Source organism: Ornithorhynchus anatinus, chromosome 14 (assembly GCF_004115215.2).
Source record: "Ornithorhynchus anatinus isolate Pmale09 chromosome 14, mOrnAna1.pri.v4, whole genome shotgun sequence".
Classification (NCBI taxonomy): Eukaryota; Metazoa; Chordata; class Mammalia; order Monotremata; family Ornithorhynchidae; genus Ornithorhynchus; species Ornithorhynchus anatinus.
Genome location: NC_041741.1, coordinates 38,013,740 through 38,034,263, shown reverse-complemented (window position 1 = coordinate 38,034,263; position 20,524 = coordinate 38,013,740). Strand labels below are relative to the sequence as shown.

General features: G+C 41.3%; 1 protein-coding gene across 1 annotated transcript in view; it reads left to right on the top strand.

The window, feature by feature from the left end:
• LOC100075061 (sodium-coupled monocarboxylate transporter 1) overlaps nucleotides 1-20,524 on the top strand; it is a 42,952-nt gene that overhangs the window by 21,532 nt on the left and 896 nt on the right. Inside the window, exons 8-14 of the mRNA XM_007670011.3 lie at nucleotides 453-541; nucleotides 7,082-7,194; nucleotides 12,166-12,233; nucleotides 12,717-12,803; nucleotides 16,702-16,895; nucleotides 19,391-19,494; nucleotides 20,085-20,170. Coding sequence (XP_007668201.1) covers nucleotides 453-541; nucleotides 7,082-7,194; nucleotides 12,166-12,233; nucleotides 12,717-12,803; nucleotides 16,702-16,895; nucleotides 19,391-19,494; nucleotides 20,085-20,170 — 741 coding nt within the window. The remainder of the gene's footprint in view (nucleotides 1-452; nucleotides 542-7,081; nucleotides 7,195-12,165; nucleotides 12,234-12,716; nucleotides 12,804-16,701; nucleotides 16,896-19,390; nucleotides 19,495-20,084; nucleotides 20,171-20,524) is intronic.

The following is a 20,524-nucleotide window of genomic DNA, read 5'->3' as shown; positions in this document are numbered from 1 at the left end:
GTAGAGCTCAATAATTAGTTGAAAATGTGATTTACTTTGAGTTTTTGTAAAAAGGACAAATTGGAAAGGGACCAACATGTTGACAAAAATAGTAGCTTTCCTCTTGAAATGGAAAAAAGAACATCACTCTGGATTTCTAATTATAAAGGATCAAATAACTTGATAAATATAAAGATCCTGAAACAATGTGCAGGGCTGTTTTTCATATATAAACTAAAGTAACTAGTTGCTGTTCACGAGTGCATGAAAAATAAACAGTGAAAAATTAGAAATACTAGAAATACTCTGAATTAGATAATGCAAACACATGGTTAATAAAACCTCTGCAGCCAAGGCAAAACTGATTTACATCTTATAAGCAGAATCTGATGCTCTTCCCCAACCAGGTACACCTGATGCAATGGGATTTATGCACAATTAAAAAAATAATAATAAATTTTGGAATTTTTCAGCTTATGCCCTACTTGGTTCTTGACATTCTACAAGATTTTCCAGGACTCCCGGGACTTTTTGTAGCATGTGCTTACAGTGGAACACTGAGGTAATTCAACCTAGTGAAATGTGACTTTTGAACTCATGTTGAGAGGATCTTTCCAATTCATTAAAAAGTTGAGATGAGAATGGTCAAAAAAGTTATTGAGCAGACATGTTGATGTATTTATTCTATTCAGAATGTTTATCTATATCATATTTGTGTGGTTTACATTTCAAGCCCCCAATACAGTACTCTGCACAGTAAGCGCTCAATAAATACCATTGATTTCTCACTGAATTTTAAATTCCTCATAGGCAGAGATGAGTAAACAAAAGTATGCAAATCTAAAATAGCTACCAAAATATCAAGTTCCCTCTGAGGTCTTGGCAAATTTTTGTGGGAAATGATTCTGATAGTCAATAATTGATTTAACTAATGATCTCTAATAGTAGTAATAGCAATAGCTTTCATGATAACTCTTGAATCTTACCCTTTCTCTCTATCCTAATTGCTTCCAGGCTTGTCCAAGCACTTATATTCCACCTTGATTTTTGCATCACTTCCTCGCTCACCTCCCTGCCTCCTGTCTCTCCCGACTCCAATCCCTACTTCATTAGGCTGTCCGGATCATTTTTCTAAAAAATCATTCTGTGCATGTCTCCTCACTGCTCAGAAACCTTTAATGGTTGTTCATCCATCTCTGAATCAAATAGAAACTCTTTACCTATGAGTTTAGGGCACTCAATCAGCTCTCCCCATCCTACCTTACCTCACTTATCTCCCACTACAGCCCAGCCTGCACACTTCGAGATAAAGTGAGTTGCTTGGTGTTAGAAAAACAATCTCATCTTTCTTACCTCTGACCCCTCGCCCATGTCCTCCCTCTGGACCTTTCTCCCTCCTCCTGACAGACCTCCACTCTCCCCACCTTTAAAACTCTACTAAAGCCATATCTTCTTCAAGAGGCCTTCCCTGAAGAATTCCTCGTTCCCCTATTCTATTTGCCCTTCCTAATGCATCGCCTCTAGACTGTAAGCTTGCCCTTAGATTGTAAACTCATCCTCTAGAATGTGTACTCATTGTGGGGAGAGAATGTGTCTACCAATGCCATCATATTGTACTCTCCAAAGCACTTAGACCAGTACTCTGCACACAGTATGATCACCTGTGCACTTCTATCTGTACCCCTTAAGCACTTTTATACTCCCCCAGCCCCACGGCACTTATAAAACAGATCTTTATACCCTGCCATTTCCTCTACCTGTAATTATTTTAACATCTGTCTCCTCCTCTAGACTCTAAGCTCCTTGTGGGCAAGGATCATATCTACCTACTCTATGTATTGTACTCGCCAAAGGGCTTAGATGTGTCCTAAGTGATGCTTTGAAAAGAAGATCTATGCAGAAGTGTGAAGTATAGATCGCAGGGGCTAAGAGATTTAGAGCTGGAAGACAAGCAAGAAGGCTAATCTATCCCACAGAATAATGAGAGCTTGATTGAAGGTGGTAGATGTTAGGCTAAAAAGGAAGGAGCATATTGAGGAGATGTTGTGAAGGAGGATCCAGCAGGATTTGGCAGTAGATTGTATGTGAGAGTTGAAAGATAGAGAATTTGAGGGCTTCTGGTTTAGGGAGGATGGTGGGCTTACTGACAGATATGAAAATTGGGAGGAGGGGAAGGGGATTTAGAAGAAAAGTAAGGTACTGGGATAACAACGAGGTGGAGATGTCTTGTAGGTAAGAGAAGATGGGAGATTGTAAATTAGATGAGAGGTCCAGGGCTAAAGGGGTAGACTGGGGTTTCATTAGCATAAAATTGGTAACTGAAGCCATTTGAAAAGATGAGCTCACCAAGAGAGAAGGTTGAGTGAGGAGAGAAGGGGACTCAGATCAGAGCCTTGCTGAATTTAGTAAAAGGGTGGGATGAGGAGGAGGAGCCAGCAAATAAAACTGAGAAGAGGCAGTCATGATGGTAGAGGGAGAGTCCTATTATTAGTACCAGGTCAGCTAAACAAAGGCCTGGTAGTATTTCAAGGATGCGGGCAAGGTCTACAGCATCAAAAGCAGCTGAGAAGTCAAAGAGAATTAGGACAGATTCCTCTGGATTTGGATAAAAGGAGGTTATTGGTGAATTTAGAAGGTGCTGTTTTGGTAAAGTAATAGGGCTGAAAATCTGATTGCAGTAGGTAAAAAACAGTTGTTTGGGCTTTTTTTAATGTTATTTGTTAAGCATTTGTTATGTGTCAGGCACTGTACGAAGCACTGGGGTATTCATTCATTCATTCAATAGTATTTATTGAGTGCTTACTATGTGCAGAGCACTGTACTAAGCGCTTGGGATGAACAAGTCGGCAACAGATAGAGACGGTCCCTGCCGTTTGACGGGCTTACAGTCTAATCGGGGGAGACGGACAGACAGGAACAATGGCAATAAACAGAGTCAAGGGGAAGAACATCTCGTAAAAACAATGGCAACTAAATAGAATCAAGGCGATGTACAATTCATTAACAAAATAAATAGGGTAACGAAAATATATACAGTTGAGCGGACGAGTACAGTCCTGTGGGGATGGGAAGGGAGAGGTGGAGGAGCAGAGGGAAAAGGGGAAAATGAGGCTTTAGCTGCGGAAAGGTAAAGGGGGGATGGCAGAGGGAGTAGAGGGGGAAGAGGAGCTCAGTCTGGGAACGCCTCTTGGAGGAGGTGATTTTTAAGTAGAGTTTTGAAGAGGGAAAGAGAATCAGTTTGGCGGAGGTGAGGAGGGAGGGCGTTCCAGGACCGCGGGAGGACGTGACCCGGGGGTCGACGGCGGGATAGGCGAGACCGAGGGACGGTGAGGAGGTGGGCGGCAGAGGAGCGGAGCGTGCGGGGTGGGCGGTAGAAAGAGAGAAGGGAGGAGAGGTAGGAAGGGGCAAGGTGATGGAGAGCCTCGAAGCCTAGAGTGAGGAGTTTTTGTTTGGAGCGGAGGTCGATAGGCAACCACTGGAGTTGTTTAAGAAGGGGAGTGACATGCCCAGATCGTTTCTGCAGGAAGATGAGCCGGGCAGCGGAGTGAAGAATAGACCGGAGCAGGGCGAGAGAGGAGGAAGGGAGGTCAGAGAGAAGGCTGACACAGTAGTCTAGCCGGGATATAACGAGAGCCCGTAATAGTAAGGTAGCCGTTTGGGTGGAGAGGAAAGGGCGGATCTTGGCGATATTGTAGAGGTGAAACCGGCAGGTCTTGGTAACAGATAGGATGTGTGGGGTGAACGAGAGGGACGAGTCAAGGACGACACCGAGATCGCGGGCCTGAGAGACGGGAAGGATGGTCGTGATAGAGAAGTCTGGGAGAGGACCGGGTTTGGGAGGGAAGATGAGGAGCTCAGTCTTGCTCATGTTGAGTTTTAGGTGGCGGGCCGACATCCAGGTGGAGACGTCCTGGAGGCAGGAGGAGATGCGAGCCTGAAGGGAGGGGGAGAGGACAGGGGCGGAGATGTAGATCTGCGTGTCATCTGCGTAGAGATGGTAGTCAACGTGGCTCAGTGGAAAGAGCACGGGCTTTGGAGTCAGAGGTCATGGGTTCAGCCACTTGTCAGCTGTGTGACTGTGGGCAAGTCACAACTTCTCTGTGCCTCAGTTACCTCATCTGTAAAATGGGGATTAAGACTGTGAGCCCCACGTGGGCCAACCTGATTTCCCTGTGTCTACCCCAGCACTTAGAGCAGTGCGGGGCACATAGTAAGCGCTTAACAAATACCAACATTATTATTACAAGCTAATCAGGTTGGACACAGTCCATGTCCTACGTGGGGCTCAAAGGCTTAATTCCCATTTTACAGTCGTGGCACAAAAAAGTAAAATGACTTGCCCAAGGTCACAGCAGACAAGTGGTGAAGCTGGGACTAGAACCCAGGTTCTACCCACTAGGCCAGGCTGCTTCTCTGGTGTTGGTGGAATTGGGATGGAGAGTTGAAAGCAGTTGAAAGGTTTATATACAACTCACTCTAAAAGTTTGAATAGGAAGGCTGTAAGCTCATTATGGGCAGAGAAGGTGTCTACCAACTGCATTGTATTGTACTCTCCAAGTGCTTAGTACAGTGCTCTGCACATAAGTGCTCAATAAATACCATCAATTGATTGATTTATGGGGCCAGAAAAATGGGGATAGAGCTGGAGGGAGATTTGGGATGATGAGAAGGCTTTTTTAGTATGAGTGAAATGAACATGTTTAAAGAAACAAATAAGCCATCAAAGAGTGAGAGGGTGAAAGGTTGTAGTAAGGGAGGAGAGGAAAGTGGATGAAAGTGTTTTTAGGTGGTGAGGAGGGACAGGATAGAGGTGCAGATGGTGGGGGTGTTCATTTGGAGAGCAGGCAGGATACCTCTTCTTGAGAGACAGTTAGGTGGTAGGAGAAAAATGAGGAAGTGACAGTACAGTGAGGAGGTGATGATGATGATAATAATAATAAGGTAGTGCAACTTGGGCAGTTCATTCATTCATTTGTATTTATTGAGCGCTCACTGTGTGCAGAGCACTGTACTAAGCACTTGCAAAGTACAATTCAGCAAGAGAGAGAGACAATCCCTTCCCAAAAATGAGCAGTTCACATCTGATGGTTTCAATTTTGCCAACCAAATCATTGGTGAGGTCCTCAGCATTTAGGGAGGGAGATTGGGGTTGGATTATAGTTTCCTCTCTTCTCCTGGTGATTAAATGCCTTTTTAATGAATTGTATTTACAGAGCACTTACTAAGTGCAGAACACTGTACTAAGCACTTGAGAAAGCACAGAATAACAGACACATTCCTGTTTAGCTATGCGGTGTTCTACTGATATATTGATCCTGTATCAAAAAGGAGGGGTAGAGGTTAAACTTATCTTTTTTCTTACCATTGGGAATTAGTGACATTAACAGTAGTATACTTTAGGGAAGGAATCATCAACCTTAAAATTATGTTTTCTATAGTCCATCCCTCCAGCCTGTTGTCTATGGCCTGTCCTTCTATGGCTATGGCTCAGACCCTGCCACCTATATCAATTGTGTTTATTGAACACTGTGTACAGAGCACTGTACTAAACTCTTGGAAGAGGGCAGTAGAACAATAAAAAGAGACATTTCCTGCCCTCAGCTTCAGATTTCCAAATTGCTTTGCTTCCTCCTGTTGAACTATGGTTTTGAGGTTTCATTTGGGTTTCAACCTTTTCACTCTTCATGTCAGCAGTGGGATCCCAGAGGGGTGGCATAAGAATAATTGTCGCTTATTTTAGGGCTATTTATCCAAACCTAGGAGGTGGCAAGTTTAAGTCTAAATATTTTAAACACTTTCAGCCTATTCCTGTTCTCAGATGATTAGAAAAATCACATTTGAAAACATCTTCCACCTGATAAATGCTCTTTTTGAAGTAATAATTTCATCTTTTCAGGAGGAGTGAATGCATTTTTGAAAGCCCTATTTTTTTTTCCTTTTGTATATTTCTTGTGTCTAATGCATCTTTTGCCAAATTAGGTGGTGCTCCAAAATTACTGATGGAGACAATAGGCCCTGCCTAATAGTCAGATTTTTGAACCACCTTTCAAAACAGTTTCACTTTGCAGCTAAGCAAAAGAAGCTGGAGGGTTCTGCAACATAATCACAACCTGTTTTAATTTTCTTGGTGGCAGGCAAATCATTTGTCCTCCCTAGACCTCAATGTCTGTAAGTTCATAATGGACGGGGAATATTTCTGCTAATTCTGTTGTATTGCACTCTCCCAAGCACTTCGTACAGTGCTGTGCACGTAGTAAATGCTCAGTGAATACCACTGATTGATATCTTTCAAGATGAAATTCTTGCCTAATTGTCTCTATCACCTAATGTTATGTATTGAACCCACAGACTTTAAGACGATGATTTCCTTGTTGCTGTAATACAAACTGTAAGGATACACATTCATAGTTTACAAAAAAAAGCCAAATCTTTTTGTATAGATATACAATAATGTTATTATTAAATGAATTAACTGAACAAACAGAAGATGCATCACTAATAGCAAGAAGCATGCCAACTCCCCTATACCATGAGGCCAATTTAGAGAAGACATTATATGGTAACAGGGTCCTTTCAAAAGTCAATTTAAATGACAATTTTCAAGTCCTAGGCAGATTCTTATAATACTGAGTCTGGCATGGCCTAACAGCAACTCAATGCATTTTGCTCTTTATCTTTTTGAACCTTTGCACAGTGTCCTAGTGAGTCTCTTTGTGGAACTTGAACTTATTCCATGCATTCCTTCTATGGAGTGATCACATTTGATGTCAAAAACATCAAGAAGATCCAAATGAGCGCTCAGAAATTGTTTAAAGTAGGCATTCTTTATCTAGTTCTTGATATTTACTAGTGTACTGTTGTTCATGTTTCTGTCAAATACTGGGAATGGAAAGTTTCAGGAAAAGGAAATGTATTTCCAGTCATATGACTGCCAGGCTAAAAATATTCTAAAGTTTGTTTTAACCTTTATCATGTCAGTTGTTACTCTTCCAGTGAAACATTTCTCAGAAAGGGCATATTTTCTTTTTCATTTTACCACTTGTTGCTTCTCTATGATTGCAGGTAAGATGTAAAGCAGTGCTTTAAATTGTATTTCCTACAGTACCGTGTCCTCCAGTATCAATGCATTAGCTGCTGTAACTGTGGAAGATCTTATCAAACCTCACTTCCCATCGTTCTCTGAAAGAACTTTGTCTTGGTTTTCGAAAGGGACAAGTAAGTACACGCTAACATATCAACTTTTACTTCAAATCTAAGAGTTTTAGCCTTAATAAACCTCTGAAGATTTATCTTAGCTTTATCAACAGAACCTTTGTGAAAATATTTCCACGGAATTACATGGAGTAGGAGCAAGGGATTCTTTTCAGATTTTCCTTTCTAAAACTAAAACTAAAGGTTTAATTTTGCTCCTAGATTGCCAGTTGATTGATGACCAAGGCTGCAACGTTTGGCTGCATCCTTTCATGAGAGTGGGTTTTGGAAACCTGAAGAACCTTAGAGGGGCAGCAAGCAGCACTGCAGTGCTGGAATTTAATCTCATGTGCCATGGCAGAAGTAGGGGGAAACCCCATGTTCTGTTTCTGTCTATGGAACACCAGAATGATAGAGTGCAGACTCCTTATTCCAAAAGAGATTGAATACCCTCCAAGCCTCTAGGGAGTTCCATTGAAGACATATGACTACATAATAATCCAGGAATAGTGGAGTACCCTTCGATCAATCATATTTGAGCACTTGGTGTGTACAAGAGAAGCAGCGTGGCTCAGTGGAAAGAGCACGGGCTTTGGAGTCAGGGCTCATGAGTTCGAATCCCAGATCTGCCACTTGTCGGCTGTGTGACTGTGGGCAAGTCACTTAACTTCTCTGTGCCTCAGTTCCCTCATTTGTAAAATGGGGATTAAGACTGTGAGCCCCACGTGGGACAACCTGATTCCCCTATGTCTACCCCAGCGCTTAGAACAGTGCTCGGCACATAGTAAGCGCTTAACAAATACCAACATTATTATTATTATTATTACAAAGCACTGTACTAGGTGCTTGGGAGAGTACAGTATAACTGAGTTGTTAAACATGTTCCCTGCTTCCTAGGATCTTGCAGTCTAAAGGAGGAGGTTAGAGTCTAGATCCCTTCATTGCAATAGGCTTAGGAGGAGAGGGATGGGTACCACTGCAGTAAATGTGGAGAAGATTTGATTGTAGGAAAATAGAAATATTTAGAATTACCATGTGAGAGCCAGTGGAAGTGCTATCTTCATTGGGCTACAATAGAAATTGCACTGAAACTCCATAGTAGTACAAAAGCATTTCTTGAGTGCTCCCTTGATGTTGTACATTGAATTTGAGGCTAAATACTCACCCTTGGACTCTAGCATCTATGTACATATCTTATATACTCCATTGTGTCCTCATTTCTGTACTTAATCCTATCTGTAATATAGTTTAGTTTTTCTCACCCCCATTTGATTGTAAACTCCTTTAGGGCTAGGAGAGCATTTAGAACAGTTATCTGCACACAGTAGTTCCTTATGTACTACTGATTGATTTTTTTTTTCCAGCAACACTGAATTTGTAGCCAACCTTATATACATAATTATAAAGATTGTGAGCTAGAATTGTTGCAATTGTTCACAGTTCCCTGAACTGTGTTGTCCAAATTTATTTTGTTTCAGGGGTTGAACTGAAAGATAAGAGTCAGTGGGATGGATTGTATTGTTTCAACTGAAAAATTATGGAATTGGGTTGGTCTATTTCAGGAAAATGAAAAATATCAGACTGGTTTTAAAATCCCATCCACTGAAAGGCACTGGGATGGCTTCAGGCCTTCTTTAAGGAGAGAGGACTCCATGTGTCAGATCAAGCCCTAGATTGCTGTAAAATATTAATCTTCCTGAAGTAAAGTATTATTCCCATCTCTAGTTCTGCCCTGAACTACAGAACACATTAAAAAGAGATAGATAGCCTTTAGACTAAATCAGGGGTGGAAATAACCAGGAAACATCAGAACAGGGTTCCCTGCAATGTGCTGCAGCTGCAGACTTCACACACTCAGGAGAAGAAAGTGAAGCACAACCGCAGGGTGACAGCCATGAGCATCGCAGGCACTTGGCAATGCCTTCTCTTCCTACATTCAGGGATAGTGATGGGTGCGGGGAAGAGAGGAAAGAGCATGCAATCTGGTCACTGTCACCTCCTTCACTCCAGTTTCTGGGCTCTGAGGGTTATAGGGCAACAATCTGAGGACAATTGCCCCTTGGAGACCACTGGGGAATGAATATCAGGTGGGACCTCTGGCCAGGTCGCTAGGAATTCATGGTTGTGCTCTGCAGGGCCTTCCCAGCCTGACCCAGTCCAACCAGCCCTGCATTCAGCCACTGCCTTGCCAATAACCCAGTCACTCAGTCACTGGTTGTTCTCCCCTGCGACCACCTTGCCCTGAGCTTAGTTTTGAGGATGAAAAAGGAGATGGTGACCCACCTGCTCCCTCCCTCCTGCCCTTCTGCTTTTACGCTGTCTGTATCACTGTCACTGGAGGGTTCTGGGAGGAAGAGGGAGACCTTAAGTCTGAGAGGGAGGGACCTATTTTGGCCTATAACCCTTACATGACCCAAATTGTGGCCTGTGCTTCCAAGTGGCTTGTGGGGAGATCTCCTCCAGGTGTGAGGGGGAAAAAAAGGAGAAGCATAGGAGCTATCGGGGAAGTGATTTTGCACTTGTTCTCTGGTCCAGCCTGTGAGTTTTTCATGCTATGCTTTGTTCCTAGCAATACATGTATGATGTCATAGGCGTTCTACTTAAAAATTATCTTTAGTTTCATCCCTGGACTGAATTATGACATGGCAGGGAAAAGATCAGTGAGTCACAGTTTTCTTTGAAGATTGTGACACTAAGGGTAATTAATTTTCTTAGGCACTGGCACAAGTCTCTTACCCAGAGAAGATGATCTTTTAGCATGAAGTAGCCAGTCGCAGTAGTCACAGTTAGTGCTATGTCTGAAGTTTTTCTGGTCCATCTCTTAAAAGAAGACACAAAAAGAATATCTTAAAACATTATCATGGGACCCATGGCATATTGCATTAGACATAGCATGGTCTAGTGGAATGAGCATGGGCCTGGGAGTCAGAGGACCTGGCTTCTAACCCCAGACCTGCCAGGTGTCTGCTATGTGGTCTTGGGCAAATCACTTAGCTTCTCTTTATCTCAGTTACCCCATAAGTAAAATGAGGAATAAATCCTCTTCCCTCCTACTTGAAAAGCTTAGGAAAGTAGCATAGTCTAGTGGAAAGAGCATGGGCCTGGAAGTCAGAGGATCCAGGTACTAATCCTGGCTCCACTGCCTGTCTGCTTTATGAACTTGGGCAAGTTACTTAACTTCCCTGTGTCTCGGTTACCTCATTTGTAAAATGGGGATTAAGACCGTGAGCCCCATGTAGGACATGAACTGTGTCCTACCTGATTATCTTCTAACTACCCCAATTCTCAGTACATTGCCTGGCATATAGTAAGTGCTAAACAAACACCATAAAATACATCATCTTAGAAAGAATTCACCAAGAAAACTGAAGAAGAACTAAGTTGGGATTTAGAGCCATCGTCTATGGCAGAACTTTGAAACTCTGTCAGTTACTAAGAAATCCAAGATCAAGAAGTGGTGGCACTTCACAGGCCTGAAACAATGAATCGTAATTGGAAATCACTATGTGGTACAGAGCCAAACAATCCCTTGAGAACATTGCTGAGCATCATTGTGTTGGCTTGTCAAGGTCTGAGAAGCAGTGTGGTCTAGTGGAAGGAACAAGGTCTTGAGAGTCAGAGGACCTGAGTTCTAATTTCAGCTCTGCTTGTCTGCTGTGTGATCCTGGGCAAGTCACTTTATTTCTTGCCTCAGTTACCTCATCTACAAAATGGGAATTAAGATTGTGATCCCCATGTGGGCCATAGACTCTGCCCAACATGATTATTGTATGTCTACGCGGGTGCTAAGTAAAGTGCCTGGTACATAGTATGTTCTTACCAAGTACCATAAAAAACAGAGGCAATACTTCTAAGGGAAATGGTTCATCAGGGATGGCTTAACTCCAAGGTCAATCAATCGTATTTATTGAGCCCTATGTTCAGAGCAGTGTACTAAGCGCTTGAGCGAGTACAATGCAACCGAATTGGCAGAAAGGTTCCCTGCTCATAACAAGCTCTGATTGTCCTAGATGACTATATCACCACTAAAATTGCAAAATAGAGCATATGGGGAGTGATTTCAGAGAAATGCATTCTGGACACATAGAGGGGGTCTAAATCCAACATCTTTTCATTTCTAGGTCATTATTTTTTTTTCCAGCTTTGAAGTACTTTGTTTACCTAGGGAAAGTAATTGGTGATGATGGCAATGATAAATTTCTATCTTTCTACCTTCCATTTGGCGTGGCTCAGTGGAAAGAGCACGGGCTTTGGAGTCAGGGGTCATGAGTTCGAATCCCAGCTCTGCCACTTGTCAGCTGTGTGACTGTGGGCAAGTCACTTAACTTCTCTGTGCCTCAGTTACCTCATCTGTAAAATGGGGATTAAGACTGTGAGCCCCACGTGGGGCAACCTGATTCCCCTGTGACTACCCCAGCACTTAGAACAGTGCTCTGCACATAGTAAGCGCTTAACAAATACCAACATTATTATTGACTAAAATAAGTAGATAGTGGTTCCAACAGATTACCCTCTAAAGTGTGTATGATATGGACATTTTTTCTGATGAATCAGGATCTTATTGTCAGAAGACACTGGTTTCTAATAAACTTATTTTCAGAGCAGTTTACCTGCTCTTGCTCTGTGTAGTGATTGGATAAATTTTGAGTTGCTGTAAAATGAAAATGGAGACAAAAGCTTTCTTCCAAACACAAATGCATTTGTGAAGAATTGGATTAAAAGCATAATAGTTCATAGGTTAATCCTAAATTTTTTTTACTGACATAATCAAATGTTTCCACTAACCAAAAAGAAAAAATTCATTTTCAAATTTTCTGTTGCCACACCTTTGGCTCTCCCTATTCTTCCTTCTTCTGTTTGGATTTGTGTGGGCAGTTTAGGTTTCACTGCCATTATCGTCTACTTGTTTGATTAAAGGATAAAGAAGTGATGCTATCGAGAGTTTTGATTGGTTGCAACAGGTTTTTTACATTTGCTTTTAAACTGTTCATCTAGGTATTTTGTATGGAGTATTGTGCATTGGGATGGCGGCTTTGGCATCGCTCATGGGAGCTTTGCTACAGGTAGGAATTTGATCTCTTAAAGATACATTGAAGAATGAATGCTGAGCCATCATAACTGAATTCGGTTTTAACCTTGATGACTCTTCAAATGCACTAATGCCCAGTTATTTTGCCAACCAGTTAGCCCACTCCCATCCCTTCCCTGAGCCACTGACAGTGAAGAAAAAAGGAGAAATGAGGTTTCTGTCTGTAGTTCTACAGACTTCACTCTCAGAAACTTCCACGCTTCAATTCCAGCATTACGAATAACATGGCCTGTGGCCTCGGACATAAAAGATAATTGTGAATCAGTCCTCCAAAGTGTAAGATAGAAATTAGAAGGAGGACTTCATGGCTGCAACTTCTTCATTAAAGTTAATCTTGACATGGCTCATTTGTCATGTAGTCAAAACTCAATCTGCTATTCATTTCTATTTTAAACAATTGCCAAAGTAATGGCTTTTCTATGGAGGTTAATCTCTGATCTTTTTTTTCCTTTTTCAGGCGGCCCTCAGTATTTTTGGCATGGTCGGTGGACCCCTTTTGGGCTTGTTTTCTCTAGGTATTTTGGTCCCATTCGCCAACTCTGTTGTAAGTATGAATTCTTGTAAAACCTGATTTTGCAAATGAACATCCACTGGTTTGAAGGAAGAGAACACTTTGTTTTGTAGCACTCTGTGGGGGTGAGATGTTAGAGAAATAAATGAGAACAATCAAGAATAGCAGGAATGTTTGTTGTTCTGCCACCTCATAGACATGACATGTGGTTTATTAGGTGATGTAGAAGGGAAAACGCAGGCTTAACTGTCATATCATGAGACTTGGAGGCCACCTATGATATGCATTTTATTTTGAACTGTAATTTAGAAACCATATCTTTTTTTGGTTAGGAAAATTTATACCCCAATGTCATCCCATCACTAAATAGGGATCATATGGAAAATTCCATTTTCTTCATAAACAATGCTGGAAAGAAAGAGATCAATGAGGAACCATATTTTTTAAAAAAACATCAGGAATTAGGAGGAAACTAGCTGCAAACTGTGAAAGAACTCTTTCACTAGATCACCTGAGGAGCTAGTGGCTTGGTTCCACCTTACAGTCAGTAGAGTGAACTTTTATTCAGATTCACTTTGATACTCACCCCAGTCCCACTTCTAGACTGTGAGTCATTGTGCTCAGGGAATGTGCCTGTTTATTGTTGTATTGAACTCTCCCAAGTACTTTGTACAGTGCTTTGCAAACAGTAAGTACTCAGTAAAGAAAATGGAATGAAAGTACTTATGTAAATATTCTTATAGCATACTCTGTGCAGAGCAGTGAACTAGGCACTTGAGAGAATACAGTGCAACGAATTGGCAGACATGTTCCCTGACCATAACAAGCTTACAGTCTTGAGTGATTGTGCTATAATAATAATAAATGTGCTATATGACAGTGTCACCACTAAACTTGCAAAATAGAGCAAACGGTGCGGGTGACTTCAGAGAAATGCATTTTGGACATATAGAGAGGGTACTAAGTTCACAGTCTACTCATTTTTAGGACATCTAATATTTCCAGCTTTGAAGTATTTTGATTCCTAGGAAAAGTAATTAGTGATGATAATAATGATAAATTTCTTTCTACCTTCATTTCCACTTGACTAAAATAAGTAGATAGTGGTTTCAACAGATTATCCTCTTAAGTGTGTATGATATGGTCATTTGTTCTAATGAGTAGGATCTTAAGGACCGAAGACACTGGTTTCTAATAAACTTATTTGCAGAGCAGTTGACCCACTCTTATTCTGTGCAGTGATTGTTTAAATTTTGAGTATTACACTGTTGCTGGTAAAATGAAAATAGAGACAAAAGCTTTCTTCTAAACACAAATGCTTATGTGAAGAATTGGATTCAAAACGTAATAGTTCATAGGCTTAAAATGCCCTGGTTAATCCTAAAGTTTTTTCTGTGATATAATCAAATACTTCCACTAACCCTTGGGTTCAAATAGAAAAATTTTATTATCAAGTTGCTACACCTGTGGCTCCACCTGTTCTTCCTTCTCTAGTTTGGATTTATGTGACATATTATTAGACAGAGTCAAATTTGCTTGGAAATGTAACCTCTTATTTCTAATTGCAGATGTCTATTGCATCTGTATGCTGGAATATAATCCATGCAAGCAGAATGGTTTTCCTCTGTAATTATAATTATCCAGGGGGTAAATTAAGGAGATTGGCATCAAGGTCTGTCTGTGGCTCAAACCCACTGAATAATAGTAATAATAATATTGATGGTATTTGTTAAGCACTTACTCTATGCCAAGCACTGTTCCAAGTGCTGGGGTAGATACAAGGTCTTCAAGTTGTCCCACATGGGGCTCACAGTCTTAATCCCCGTTTTACAGATGAGTTAACTGAGGCACAGAGAAGTTAAGTGGCTTGCCTAAGCCCAGGCAGCAGACAAGTGGTGAAGCGGGATTAGAACCCAAGTCCTCTGACTCCCAAGCCCGTGCTCTTGCCACTTAGCCTCTTGGTGTGTCTACTTTCCAGTTTGGAATTCAGTGAGGTTTTTGGCATTCGAGTGACTTTTCTGAATACCATCAGACTAAGGCTAAAATAAATAACCACCCTATCCTCAACATCATCCAAAGCAAATATGGGATAAAGAACTCACTCCAGGATCCAACTTAAAGGTTTGTGTAGGCCCCACTGGCTAGGCCTGAACCAAACTCCAGCCCGGCAAGATCAAAGTCATAGTTTAATTAATAATCCAAATAGGAGAGATTGCAACCAGATTTGCAAGGGGTATGTACAGGCCCTTAAGTTTAAGACTTGTCATGGCCAAAATTGCAAATCTAATTACCAGACCATATAACTAATGCCTTGTAATGCCTAAGATCTTTGCTTGGGGGAAAATCTGAGAAAGAAAGTTAAGGACTAAAATCACCCGAAGATTAAGCTCCCAGCCAAATTAATCCCCACAGACTTCCTTTTTACCTGTAATTTGGTTGGAGAGAAATACATTACCACATGCAGAGCTTTAGGACTGGATCTATAGGAAAGGAGACAGAGGATGGAGGACAGTTCATTCATTCATTCATTCAATAGTATTTATTGAGCGCTTACTATGTGCAGAGCACTGTACTAAGCGCTTGGGATGAACAAGTCGGCAACAGATAGAGACGGTCCCTGCCGTTTGACGGCCTTACGGTCTAATCGGGGGAGACGGACAGACGAGAACAATGGCAATAAATAGAGTCAAGGGGAAGAACATCTCGTAAAAACCGATGGCAACTAAATAGAATCAAGGCAATGTACAATTCATTAACAAAATAAATAGGGTAACGAAAATATATACAGTTGAGCGGACGAGTACAGTGCTGTGGGGATGGGAAGGGAGAGGTGGAGGAGCAGAGGGAAAAGGGGAAAATGAGGCTTTAGCTGCGGAGAGGTAAAGGGAGGATGGCAGAGGGAGTAGAGGGGGAAGAGGAGCTCAGTCTGGGAACGCCTCTTGGAGGAGGTGATTTTTAAGTAGGGTTTTGAAGAGGGAAAGAGAATCAGTTTGGCGGAGGAGGGAGGGCGTTCCAGGACCGCGGGAGGACGTGACCCAGGGGTCGACGGCGGGATAGGCGAGACCGAGGGACGGTGAGGAGGTGGGCGGCAGAGGAGCGGAGCGTGCGGGGTGGGCGGTAGAAAGAGAGAAGGGAGGAGAGGTAGGAAGGGGCAAGGTGATGGAGAGCCTTGAAGCCTAGAGTGAGGAGTTTTTGTTTGGAGCGGAGGTCGATAGGCAACCACTGGAGTTGTTCACAACCAGTGAACAGTGGACAGTTCACAGCCAGTTTTAAATTTAGTCATTTCCCCCAGCTCAGCTCCCAAGGAAGTTCCAACTTCACCCCCAACGGGATGGAGCCTTTCACATTATTGGCTGAGAAGTCAGGTCCCATCCCAGAATAGCCCATTCACTTGGCCCCAGGCAGACAAGGTGTCTGTTTAATTGTTATATCGTTCCCCCACCACCAAGTGCTTAGTACAGTGCCCTGCACAGAGTAAGTGCTCAATAAATATGATTGAGATCTGAACAAAACTGAGAGCTCATACTCTAATACCCAGCTATGTTTCTTAGGAGCAAATGTTTTTGACTGCATTTTGCCATGATTCCACACATGGTTTAATGTACACTTGGAATGACAGGGCCCAATGCCAAAAGTTCTCCCTTTAAGACTCCCCTCAAAGTCTGATGTAAGCATATTGATTTTGATGATCAAATAAGACATCTCAGGGTTTGTCAGTTTCCCATTCTTGCCCCTTCAATTACTCTAGGCAATTTCCTTATTAATGCAAATAATAATACTGTATTTGCCTACTTGTAAGGATTAAATCTTCGCAATTCAGGAAAGCAGGGGAAATCTATGCTTTTTTTGTTAAGTCTGGAAATTATGTAAAGCAGAAGATTTTCTTCTAAGAGATTTGCTTTTTCTTTTAAAATAATTTTTCATTTTGCAGGGTTCATTTGTAGGTCTTATTGCTGGATTTACCATTTCACTGTGGGTTGGAATTGGAGCTCAGATTTATCCTCCCCTTCCGGAGAGAACTTTACCATTACCCCTTTCAACGGCTGGCTGTAACATGAGCAGTACAAACTGGACTACTGCAATGCCATTTTTAACAACCTCCTCTCCAATTCACAACACGGAAAGGTATTCAATAATCTTCTATATAAACAAGTCTGGTGATAGCATATTTAAAATGATATAACATGAGCAGTTCATAAAAGGAAAAAAAGATTTCAAATGTTTGACAAAGAAAATGGCCCCAGCATTTTGTGCTTCTCCCTGGCATTAGGTTATCACACACCTTCTAGAATCAGCAGTTAGTTTAGTTTCTACACCTAAAACTGGGAAAGAAAATACAGTCCTTTCCCCATTAATTCTCTCATTTCTCTCTGCCTCCCAAATTTTGAAATTTACACTGTTTTCCCAAATCTGACGTAACTTTGGGAATTAATATTAGAATTATGCAAATTGCAGATAGCAGTTGTGAAGTACTGTATTTTTCCTTTAGAATAATTTTATAATAGAACTTGGGTAAAATAAATGACATGCCTAAGAAAATGCTGCAGGACCTCAAATGTGTTGCCCGTTCTTCTATTGCTTTATTTTTTCTCATTTAAAAAATTCAATCATATATACTGAGCACTTACTGTGTGCAGTGCACTATATTAAGCACTTGAGAATACAAACAACAATATTACAGAGAAAATACCTGCCCACAACGAGTTTACTGTCTAGAGGGAGGAGACAGACATTAATTTAAACAAATACATTACAGATATGGAAGTGCTGTGGGGCTGGGGGTGGGATGGTGATTAAAGGGAGCAAATAAGGGTAATTTACAAGGGACTGGAAAAAGAGGAACTGAGGGCTTAGTTAGGGAAGGCCTCTTGGAGGAGCTGTGCCTTTATTAATAATAATAATAAAAACCGTGGTATTGGTTAAGTGCTTACTATGCGCCAGGCACTCTTCTAAATGCTGGGTAGATGCAAGCAAACTGGGTTGGGAACAGTCCCTACCACAAATGGGGCTCATAGCCTTAATCCCCATTTTACAGATGAGGTAACTGAGGCACAGAGAAGTTAGAGTGACCTGCTCGAGGTCACACAGCAGGCAAGCATTAGAGTGAGATTAGAACTTGGGTCCTTCATGCTCTATCCACTAGGCCACACAGCTTCTCAGCAAGTCTTTGAAGGTGGGGAGAGTAATTGTCTGTTGGAGATGAAGAGGGAGGGTGTTCCAGGCCAGAGGCAGGACGTGGGCTAGAAGTCGGTGGTGAGGGAGGCAGGATCGAAGTACAACTAGTAGGTTGACATTAGGAGTAAAGTGTGCAGGCTGGGTTGTTCAGTAGGAGAGTAGCAGGGTGAGGTAGGAGAGGGCAAGGTGATTGTGAGCATGATGAGGAGTTTCTGTCTTCTGTGCAACTGGATGGGCAACCACTGGAGGCTCTTGAGGAATAGGGAAAACTTGGACTGAATGCTTTTTAGAAAAATGATCCAGGCAGCAGAGTGAAGTTTGAATTGAAGAGGTGAGAAACAGGAGGCAGAGAGGTCAGCAAGAAGGCTGATAAAGTAACCAAGGTGTGATAGGATAAGTGCTTGGATCAATGTGGTACTAGTTTGAAAGAAGAGGAAAGGACAGATTTTAGCGAGGTGAAGGTTGAACCAACAGGATTCAGTGATAGATTGAATATGTGGGTTGAATGGTAGAGAGGAATCAAGGATAACACCAAGGTTACAGGCTTGTGAGACAGGAAGGATTAGTGGTGCTGTCTACAGTGATGGGAAAGTCACAGGGAGGACAGGTTTGGGTTGGGTTTTTTTTTGTTAAGACCCCTTAACTTCTTAGTTGGACAATGAAATTGTTTTGATGTCCTCAGACAGACTGAGGTTGTAGCCTATGGACTGCATCTCTCAGCAGCCATAAGTGGGAATTGATATTTTTGTTTTTAAAGGTTATTTGTTAGCCAAGCACTGGGATAGAGAGAAGATAATCAGGTTGGACTCAGTCCTTAGATTGACTGGTGTTTGGATGTCCTCCTGCTTCTCATAGTGTATGGAATTTATAAGATATGCATCTAAGGGAAGTTAATAGAGTCCTTACACTTGTTTTCCAGATATTCTGTTTCTTCATTCCAGATTGCTATTCTTACTGTATAAGTTTTAACTGACAGTTGTCTGCACATAGTAAGCGCTCAATAAATACTATTGAATGAATAAAGAGGTTGAGAGGGTGAGGATTTGCAAATATAAAAACACCACTCTTTGAAGAATTGTTTAACTCCCAGTTTGAGGCTAGGGTGGTCCCTTAAAATCATACCATTTGTGAAGGAACAATATCTAGGATGGAACTAGCACCATAAGCCGAGTTTAAAATTTTAAAACCTAATTGTGGGCTATGTTCATACTCGGCTAAATACCTGAAATGTTCACAGACGGCCCCACAATTGCTTAATAGTTATGCCAAAAATGAATTAGCCTGTGAAGTCTTGATCAAGCAGGGTACAGTTTGGAGGTCGAATTGAAACTTTAAGAACATTGTTGGACCAATACTAACTATAGTCTGAACTTTGCCATGAAGCTCATTAAGGAACACTTTAAGGAAAACCTGGCAGTTAAACCATATCCTATCCTTTTTTCCAGAACTCCCCTGATGGATAACTGGTATTCCTTATCCTATCTATACTTCAGCACTCTTGGGACCTTGGTGACAGTAATTGTGGGGGCTATCATCAGCCTCGCAACAGGTATCTATTTCTATATCTTGATTTTTATTATTATTTGTATACCAGTTTGTGCTGGGTATATTTCACCTTCACAATAATTATTTTCCTCAGAAATACTTCAGAATACCACCATCTTTCTAATCGAGCCATTTTATGAAAGACACAAATGATCTTCAGGGCATATTAGGAAATGAAAGGCTTTACCTGTGGATAATCTGTTAATTCCTTCCTGAAGACTAGTTTGTTGTTATATGCCCTGCTTCTGTCTCAAGTCCTTAGTTTGAGGAACGTGATTATAGAGCTGTAACCCCTAGACTTCCAGGGAAATTCAAAAGAGAAGTGTTTTGAGAGCTAGAGAGAGGCTTAGCTGTGGGCAATCAGGAAAAGACCAGCAGAGACTTGAATCCTCATGTCTCAGATCCCTTGCTGCTCTACCCTTACGCTGCCATTGACTCTTCTGTCATTGAATATTGATGGACAGAAGCTTCTGAAACATATGGAGGAGTTTGAGAACCCTCTCCCCCAAAATTTGTGAGGCTTCAATACAGTAGATTGTTGATAGTTTGAATAGGAACTTTAATGAATAAATGTTAACATTTGGTGTTTTGCAGGAGGAACAAAACAGAATTTAGATTCTAAATACTTGCTAACTTCTGAAGACTTTCTATCCAACTTCTCATTTTGTAAATCTGATACAGTAAGTGTGTTTACATGTTTATAATCTAAAGTGTTATCTGTGTTACTCCTACCAAAAATTAACTTTATTTGTACATTATGTACTTATATAAATATTAATAAGAAGTTATTAGCAATACAGAAAAAGCAATTAGAACAGTACCTTTCTTCATTTAAATTATATTTAAATAAGGAAAAGGTTTTGTAATTAAAAAATACTGAAATTGCATTTTATTCATGCCAATAGTGTGAAAAGATAGACTTTAATCCTTTAAATAACATATGTTTCTTCTAGATCTCTCCCTTGTTAGAAAGTTAAGGTGGCTTAATAGAAGTTAAAATCTACGGTAGCATGTTTTTGATTCTTTGTTTTTTT